This window comes from Quercus robur, chromosome 8 (genome assembly GCF_932294415.1).
Source record: "Quercus robur chromosome 8, dhQueRobu3.1, whole genome shotgun sequence".
NCBI classification, from domain to species: Eukaryota; Viridiplantae; Streptophyta; class Magnoliopsida; order Fagales; family Fagaceae; genus Quercus; species Quercus robur.
Genome location: NC_065541.1, coordinates 12,579,577 through 12,589,191, shown reverse-complemented (window position 1 = coordinate 12,589,191; position 9,615 = coordinate 12,579,577). Strand labels below are relative to the sequence as shown.

General features: G+C 35.7%; 1 protein-coding gene across 2 annotated transcripts; it reads left to right on the top strand.

Moving 5' to 3' along the window:
• On the top strand, positions 1-8,759 carry LOC126694642 (uncharacterized). 2 transcript variants are annotated; one of them, XM_050391018.1, is made up of 7 exons: positions 1-367; positions 3,911-4,051; positions 4,171-4,536; positions 5,912-6,157; positions 6,883-6,975; positions 7,707-7,936; positions 8,258-8,441. In XM_050391018.1, exons 1-6 carry the CDS (start codon positions 47-49, stop codon positions 7,932-7,934), a joined length of 1,395 nt encoding a protein of 464 aa, XP_050246975.1. In that variant the 5' UTR covers positions 1-46; the 3' UTR covers positions 7,935-7,936; positions 8,258-8,441. The 2 variants fall into 2 exon arrangements, with proteins under 2 accessions (XP_050246975.1, XP_050246974.1); XM_050391017.1 differs by having other exon boundaries at positions 2-367; positions 7,707-7,907; positions 8,258-8,759.
• Positions 8,760-9,615: the final 856 nt, after the last annotated feature.

The window sequence follows — 9,615 nt, the reverse complement described above, 5'->3', positions numbered from 1 at the left end:
AGTTACCACAATATATATTCACACACACACGGGGAGAAGCGAAGCTATGGCTTCTTCGCTTTCCATCTTCTTGTTCATCAACATCATCATAGTATTTTCTATCTTCCCTGCACTCCCACATGGGGTGAAATTGCCGTTTCGCCCAAAGGATGTTCTGCCTTTGTTACCAAGACATGTGTCATGGCCAATCCTCAACTCGCTCCACAGCGCAGTGGACCTTCTGCCCACTTTCGTGGGCGCTGCCTCTGACTTCTCCTCAAACCAAACTCTCGAGTGGAAAGGCGCTTGCTTTTACAACAACACGGCTTGGATGGAGTTCCACAACAAGACTGGCTCTGAATTTGGTGGTGGCACCCTTCACATCAAGGTCTGAAATGTCAAAGTTAATTCTTTTTGTATGGTTTTGTTGTGTGTTTTGGGTGTGTCTTGTAGTTGAACTTGGTGGTGTCTGGAATTTGAACTTAGTTTTATGAGTTTGACTTGCTTGTTTTGTTTGAGTTTAGTTGGTTTTGTTGTAATTTGGAGTATTGGGTATCTGGGTATTAGATTTGTTGAACTTCATTGCAAGATTGAATCGTGGGACCCTTTATATCAATGTCTGCAAATCGAAATTTACTTTTACATTTTAAATTTTGATGGGTTTGTTCTGTTTTTTGTTCTATTTGTTCTTTTCAGTTGATTTGGTGGATTTTGGAGTTTTGGGTATCTTGAGTTCATGTTTTGTGTTAATGGAATTTGGAGTAGTGGGTACATGCTCATTTTACTTGGATTTTGGTGGTGTCTAGAATTGAGCTTAGTTGTTTGGGCTTGTTTTGCTTATTTTGTTTGAGTTGATTTGGTTTTGGTGAAATTTGGAGTTTTGGGTATCTGAGTATTGGATTTGTATGTTAGAATAATGGATATGTGCGTTGTCAATGAGCTCTAGCTCAAGTAGCACTTCTTTCACCTGTAAAAGAAAGGTGGAGGGTGTGGTCAGGGAACAAGTGATTAAATCCACCTTTTCCCCAACAGATTAGCTTTTTGAAATAAGTGATAATCTGTAATTCTTAAATTTCACTGCTGGTTATTCATAAAGAAAAGAAGAAGAAGCTGGATTTGTTGGTTGAGGTCTGGGATGAGCTCAATCTCGGTTTATTTTGCATGGTTTCTTTGAATTTAGTTGGCTTTCATGGAGCTTGGAATCTTTGGTATCTGTGATTCTGGATATTGTAGTTGGCAAGCTTCGTTGTTGGTCTTGGGTTGAGCTTTTGTGATTGTTACTTTGAAAGGTAATTCTGAGGTTTTTTGGTTTCAAAGATACTTAATGCTTTGTTTTATTCCTCAATTAGTTGGTTTATGTTCCAAGGTTGAATTTAGAATAAGGAATATTGCAATATCAGATCATATTGTAGTTGTAGAATTTTAATGCTAGTCTGGGGTTGACCTTTTGTGAGAGTTACTTTGATTAGTAATTGGAAAACCCATTGTGAGCTGATTCAATCTGGTGGTTTGGGTATTAAAGGTTTAGTCCGCTTTAATCATCCATTGTTAGGGATGGTGTTATGCAATAGCAACAGATACTTTATGGAGGACTATAGTTGCCACAAAACATGGGAATGAAATGGGTTGGGGAGATTCATTAGTTTTATCATGTTTGAGGTGGGCAATGGCGATTATGTTCCTTCTTTTTGTGGGATGTACGGTGTGGGGGAGGTGACACTATTGGAAGCTATTCCAGCAATGTTTTGTATTGCCCGAAACAAAGAGGCCTTGGTGGCTGACTATTGAGTTGGCATAATGAAGTCCTACATTAGAATTTATTGTTTATTAGGGCTCCACATAATTAGGAGATGGGGCACTTACAGGAATTTTTTTCAATCTTCTCTATTCTGTCAAAAGCAATAGGGAATTAGGGATGGTGAAGATTGCAAGCAATGTATCCTGACTAGGGGTGGCAGCTTCAAGGTTAAGTCACTCTTTTAGGTCCTTGTTACCCAATTGACTCTATTCTTCCTGTGGAAAAGTATCTAGAAGCTTAAGATCCCTGCTAAGGTTCCTTTTTTTATTTTTCACTTGGACAGCAGCTTGAGAGAAAAACCTCACCATGGATAAAGTCCGCAAGTGTAGTATCTGTATTGTTGATTGATACTGTATGTGCAAGAACAGTGGGGAGACTACAGATCCTTTACTACTTTACTGTGCTTATGCGACTGATATATGGTCTATGTTGTTCTGTCTGTTTGGGATTCAGTGGATAATGCCTGAGAAGACAATGAATTTGTTGGCCTACTGGACAAGGTTTTGGGAGACATCGCTCTGTTGATGTATGGAGGGCCATTCCTCTCTGTGTTATGTGCACTATCTTGATAGAGAGGAATAAGCACGCCTTTGAAGGGGTTTAGATTTCATCTTTGGAGTTGAAACTATTCTTTGTTCTCTATATGATTGTATGGCTGCTTTAAGTCGTCACTCTTCTTCCTCCCTGGATGAGTTACTTGATTTATGTGAGTTGAAACTATTTTTACTTTGTTCTCTATATTGTATGGCTGCTTTAAGTCGTCACTCTTCTTCCTTCCTGGATGAGTTACTTGATTTATGTAAATTTTGATGTTCTTTGTAGCTTCCCTAGTATACTTCTTGTGTACTTGGGGAGTTTCTCTATTTTATTTTCAATAAGTTTTACTACCTATTAAAAAGAAGATAGAGAGTTACTTTGATTAGTAGGTCTGAGGTTTGTAAATTGTGATATGGAAGATATTTAATGCCTTGTTTTATACCTCAATTAGTTGGTTTATGTTCCAAGGTTTAATTGAGAATAAAGAATGTTGCAGCATCAGATCATATTAATGTTCCTGAGTTTTTTTTCTATTCATGGAATCTTTGAGGGCTTGTGGTAAAAAACATACCTACTTTTCTTCAATTTTGGGGTACTAGCTTTCTTTGTGATATTGTTATTTGGTGTTACTTCCAGTTATCTGTCTTATTTTATTAATATTAGATGAATATTATTTGTAACTTGTTATCGTTGATTCTAAGTTAGTTTGGATTAGGATGAGTTATGATTAGTTTTAATGATAGATTATAGAAGTTAGTGTTTATAATTATCTAATTGGATGTTACTTTTGCATAAATTCAGATGTGGACAATGAATAAAGATTAGTCATGATTTCCCAAGTCACAAATTGTTATCTAGTCAAACTTGGAGGTTTAGGTTTCCCTCAAAGAAAATCATTTTTGTTTCCCTTTTATGTGGTGATTCTGTCAATTGTAAGGTGCAACATATAATTTTTCTTCTTGTTGGAGATTGTACAGGTCTATTTTTCCAATTAGTTGGTTTACATTGGAGATTGTTCAGGTCTGTATGTGTATATGAACCTGTACAGTTTTTTTTTTTTTTTTTTTTTTTTTTCCAAGATTTGGTTGGAGATTTCAGGATGAAATTCCTCATTACCATTCTTCTTGTTGATGTTGTTTGTATACAGGATAATTGATTTTTTTAGTATCAAGTTAATGAACTTTGCCGTACAAATTTGAATCTTTCAGGTTTTCCTTTGATGGCTTGTCTGTGGATTAGGCTCCTTCTCTCATGGTTTTACTCCGTCCTTTTTTGTTTGAAATTTTATTCTTATATCTGGTTTCTTGGATGCTTTGAGGATTTTTGTGCTTGTCATTGGGTTTGAAGGAACTGAAGTCCATCATTTAATTATTGACATTTCTTGGAAGTTTCATCTCTGTGTTGTGGCTTTAGTTCCTGCCATGTGTTATTGTCTCTATTGAATAATCTAGATCATGTTTCATAGGCTTAGCTTTGATGCTGCTGGTTTGCTTAATGTCTCATGATTATGTTATGGAGTGTTGTATTTGAACATGGTAGATTTTTTTTTCTAGGTTACGAAAGAATAATTCTTAAGAGTTATCTATGTGCTGTCAGGTTAGTAAAGCTCATAGTTGGACATGCATGGATATTTATGTCTTTGCAACTCCATACCGCGTGACATGGGATTACTATTTTCTATCTCGGGAGCATACATTTGACTTTAAAGAGTGGACAGGAAAAGCTGAGTTCGAATATGTAAGTTGCCACTTTCGGTTTTTGAAGACTCACTACATGTTCTATACATATATATATATATAAATATTTTGAAGCATGATTATTATGTTAGATGTGGTCTTTACTTTCTATTGAATCAGGTGAAAAACAAGGGAGTTTCGATTTTCCTTATGCATGCGGGGATGCTGGGAACTCTTCAAGCATTATGGGATGTCTTCCCCTTATTTACAAATACTGGATGGGGCGAGAACTCTAATCTAGGGTTTCTCGAGAAGCACATGGGAGCTTCCTTTGTACAGCGCCCTCAACCCTGGGTAACAAACGTCAGTGTCGATGATATTCACTCTGGAGACTTCCTTGCAATATCCAAAATTCGTGGCCGATGGGGTGGTTTTGAGACTTTGGAGAAGTGGGTCAGTGGATCATATGCTGGTCATACTGCAGTTTGCTTAAAGGACTCTGAAGGAAAGTTATGGGTTGGTGAATCAGGGCACGAAAATGAAAAGGTAAGACTATGTAAAGTCATTAAATGAAGTTATAATATGGTGAACATTTGATGACATCCATATGGTCCTCTTAATATTGTTCTTTTTTGCGATATTTGCTTCTTCAAAATATGTTTTATAAAATAGTAATATACCTCTTCCAGTAGTTCATATAGCTTTGACCCCCAGCAGAATAGCCCAGCCGGATGCTTTATAGGAAAGCATCCGACTGTGCTGGGGCTGGGCTGGTCTAACCTGCTGGGAGGTCAAGGCTTTGCTTATTGGCCCGTTTGTAGGTTATTTGAAAGTTCCTGGCTACTAGCTCCAAGTGTGTCCTTTCTTGATCAGATTAGGTCACCTAGACTGCTGCAAATTGCTAGACTTCTTTCTTGGGCCAATAATCCTTAGTAGTGGCACCATTTCTATCTTAAATCATGCTTTAGCTATGTTTCTTAGATCCACTTAAGTTTCTTGCTCGGCATCTTTGTTCCTCTTGGAGAGGTACTCCTTTGAATGGTGCACATTTTCACATGATTTTCTTATTCTCAAGTTCCATTGAACTATGCCTGGTCATAAAAGAAAACATGATGCAGAACAACCTAGGCTTCCCACCTAGATCAATCCCTTTTAGGCTTCACCACCTAAGGGTTGTTTGGAATCACCACCAAACACAAATGCAATTTGCACAAATAAATCTTTGATTAATAATAATAATAGTTTTAGTGCAAGATAAACCATCTGGAGCTTTTATAAAGCTTCCAAGAACATAAGAGATAAAGATAAACATCCATGAAACAAATCCTTACCAAATTTACCAAACTCAAATACTAATCCTAACTAATCCAATGCTAAAGATAAACTAAAATAAAGATAAAGATAATCACAATGATAATAAAGATAACGTAATGATAATCCCCTCAAATGTGGTTTGGTGTCCGCACCAAAACAAGCCATTGAGCTCTAGCTCAAATGACACTTCCCCATCCCTCAATAATGGGATGGAGGATAAGATTGTAAGTTCAAGAGCCATGGCATGCATGTTTAGCTTACCAATTAAAAAAAAAAAAAAAAAAAAAAAAAAAAAAAGAGGAAAAGAAAGCAAAATCTTAACCTTTAATTTTTCATCTAGTTATGAAGTCCCTCATTTAAAAAAAAAGTCAGATGAACTTATTCTTTATGGTTTTGTTAATCAATCCAACAGGCATTAATGTGTTCTTGTACATAGCTTAGCTTTGGTGGATAAATGAAGTTACATATCTTGTAGAATTAGCAATTCCCTCCCTCCCTACCTCAAACAATTGCAATCTTAATTTTAGTTAGGGGTTTGGGCTACTTTCCTATGTAACCATGATTTAATCTGCAAGTGTTTTGGCTCTTTTTTTTTTTTTGGTTGTAGGGAGAAGATATAATTGCTATATTACCATGGGAAGACTGGTGGGACTTTGAGCTGAATAAAGATGATTCCAATCCCCAAATTGCACTGCTTCCATTGCATCCTGAAATAAGAGCAAAGTTTAATGAGACTGCTGCGTGGGAGTATGCACGGAGCATGGATGGGAAACCTTATGGTTATCATAACATGATATTTAGTTGGATAGACACTATTGATGAGAACTATCCACCTCCCTTGGATGCTCATCTGGTATGTATATTTTAATATTTGATTTTCAAGTTAAAGTTTGCAGTACTAGTGGATGCTATAACTTTTTTTTTTTTTTCTTTTTATCCAACTCCCATCCTTTTATTGCTTTTGTCTTGCCAACATTAAATTTAAGTCCTGAAAATGGAAATTGTTTAGGAAGTTGCCTTGATACTAAGGATATCACGTCAACAAAAAGTCAGAACTGCCAATGAGCTCTAGTTCAGCTCTAGTTCTAATGGCAATTCCTCCCTTTTTATGAGTAAGGTGGAGAGTGGGATCATTAGTTTAAGATCCATTGTGTGTGTGCTTATCAATCAATTAAACAAAGAGCCAGAACTGGTCATGATTTTGGTTAGTAAGAAACTTAGCAAGTGCTTAGAAAGCTAGCAAGAATAGGCTTCATGAATTTTAGGATTCTGTTAGAAGTTGAATATCTTTTATTGGGATTGTGATTGATTAATGTAATTCAAAGCATCACCGTTCCCCATTGCTACAGCAAGGTAACCAATCTAGAAAAGAACGAAGTTCAGAATTTGTTATACCCCTTTCTGGTAGTCTTAGCAACTTCTATCAATCAGATGGATGATACATATAAATCTGTTCTGTCCTCTCATCCTCTCTTCCCTCGTGTTTTGCGGGTGTGTGTGCTTATTGCCGCAACACACCAATGTAAGAGGTTGCGTATATTATTGGTTCTGACTGTTAAAAAAACTGTGATACTATAGGTTGCTTCGGTTATGACTGTTTGGAATCAAATACAGCCTGCATATGCTGCTAACATGTGGAATGAAGCCTTAAACATACGACTTGGAAGTCAGGTATTATAACAACTATCCCTCTACTTTCAATATTGTTATTGTTAGCTCATTGAAGAATAGTTTGAAGCAGGGTTTTTTATTTATTTATTTATTTTTATTAATGTAAAAGATCAAAAACTATGTAGTTTTGGTTCCTCGAAGAGATGAATGAATTGCATTCAAATGGTCTGAAAAGACAAACTTTGTCATATACACTGTATGGAGCGTTTGTTAACTTGACCTCCTTGGTCATACCTTGTATTTCTAGGATCAAACATAGATAATATGTACGTGTTTGGCATAGTTGTAGGAAGTTGAGTTTTAACTGTAGAGCTAGTAATAGAATTTTTGCAATATCAGGCTTTAGTTTTGGATTTATAAAGCATGAACAATGAACTGTAGATATTTTTCCTAAAACCTTCAAATTTGAAACAGCACCCCCTTAAACTCTTTTGCAAGATTGCCAAGTGTTTGGCAATTTATTCTGAAAGGGCTCTAAGGCTATTAAAGCACTTTTCTGGTAGTTTGTCACACCTGTTATGGCCTTACCTATACCCTAGTTGCCATCATATATGAGGGGAAGATTATAAGCAGACAGTTCTCTGATCTTGAAGATCATTGGATCAATTTCTCCAAATTTTCTTTCCTCTTTTTGTTTCGTTGGAAGTCAAGCAATTGATCAAGAGCATTTTATTTTGTTACTCACAAAAAGGGGGTCTTTGATTATCTGATGTATCTCATGTTTCGTGCAGAACCTTAGTCTTCCTGAAGTTCTAGTAGAAATTGAAAAGCGTGGGTCATCTTTTGATGAGTTGCTGACTATTCCCGAACAAGATGATTGGCTATACAATGATGGGAAGTCAACATCATGTGTTGCTTTCATTCTTGAAATGTACAAGGAGGCAGGACTCTTTGATCCAATTGCTAGCTCTATTCAAGTCACAGAGTTTACGGTGAGTCCACCGAGATCAACTATTTAAGAGTAAGATGTCACTATTTAGTATTTGCAAACCCAGTATTTTGGATTTTCAGTATATGATATTTAACAAAGAAAATGTAGTATATATTGAATGATGAGAGTTGTGTGGTTCTAACTTGTAAGGTTTGAGGATATCTTATGGCCATGGTAGATGACCACTGACACCCTTTACTTTCCTAAAGAATACTATAAAGGGAATTAGATTGTTTTAGATAATGTGGATGTCTATTCAAGACATTATCTTTATAGGTGATATGCAAGTAAACTCTTCCTTAGTAGTTTACATGTTCAATGTGTAATTATTTATTTTATTCACAAATGCAGATAAAAGATGCCTATATGCTCAACTTTTTTGAGAATAATTCAAGCCGCCTCCCAAAGTGGTGCAATGACGAAGACAATGTGAAGCTCCCTTTTTGTCAAATTCGAGGGAAGTATCGAATGGAGTTACCTGGATACAATTCCATGGAACCATATGCACATATGAATGAAAGATGTCCATCTCTGCCTCCCAAATACTTCAGACCACAGAATTGCTAGAAGTCTCTGATTTTTTTTTTCACTCAGGAAGTTTTATACACATTGATGACATCACGCCAGGCTCCAGCTCGGTTGGTTGTACTCTGTATTGTATGGTTTGATATGGTGGTATGAAAGATCCAAATTAAATGTTTTTGGATTTCTGTTGTAAATATGGTGATTGGACATTACCAATGCAATATGATGTCAACTAAATTATTTTTTGCTCTGTGCCAAACATGCCTACTAAAATTGTTTTAAAATATACGTCAGTGCAAGAAGATGAAGAGAAATATTCTTAGTGTTAGATTCTTTTTCTTTCTTTAAATCCATCTGGAATTATCAATGTTACTTGTAATTTGTCCTTTAAGCTACGCAGGACAGTTACAACAATTTTTTGTGTCGGTATATTTTTTAAAATTTTTTGTTCAGTAAAAAGTTTATACCTCTTCTGACTCCACAACAAAGTCTTTAACCTAAAGAGCTTGTTTTGTGCAGCTAGCCTTATGTTGTCATATTAACTATTTTGAGTGCTTGTATGATAATATATATGATCATTCTTCTTGAAGAATGTAAAGGACAAAAATTTTATTTATAAAAGAATTTATGTAATGGTATGTTAAATAACTTATACATTGCTAAATGAGTTTCACAGGTCAATAGAAAAAAAAATAATAATAATAAATAAATAAATAAATAAAAATCATATGCTTAGGTGAATCATTTAAAAGTTTAAAAGAACCATATTTATATCAATCTTCTAATTTCAAAATAACACTAGTTTTCAAATAATTTCATTAGTTAGCACGTTTTCAAAACTATTTAGGAAACTAACATCTCGAGTGTAATAAACTTGATTTTGATATGCTAAATCGAGTACAATGGCACGATTTCAACGCATCAAACTTGAGTCCAACAAACTCATTTTTTGTCATATTGAAATCAAGTTTGTTGGACTCAATTTCTTTTAAATTCCCAGCCTCTCTCACTCGGTGCTCTCCATCATAGCAGCACACTTCATCAACAAACATCAACAAACCCAAAGAAAATGAAGGAGCAAACCCAAAGACCCAGAGAAGAAAATGAAGGAATTAGAGATGCCGCCGTTTAAGTTCAAACACCGCTGCCTCTTGGAGCCTTTGCCGTTGCCGCTTGGGTTTGTT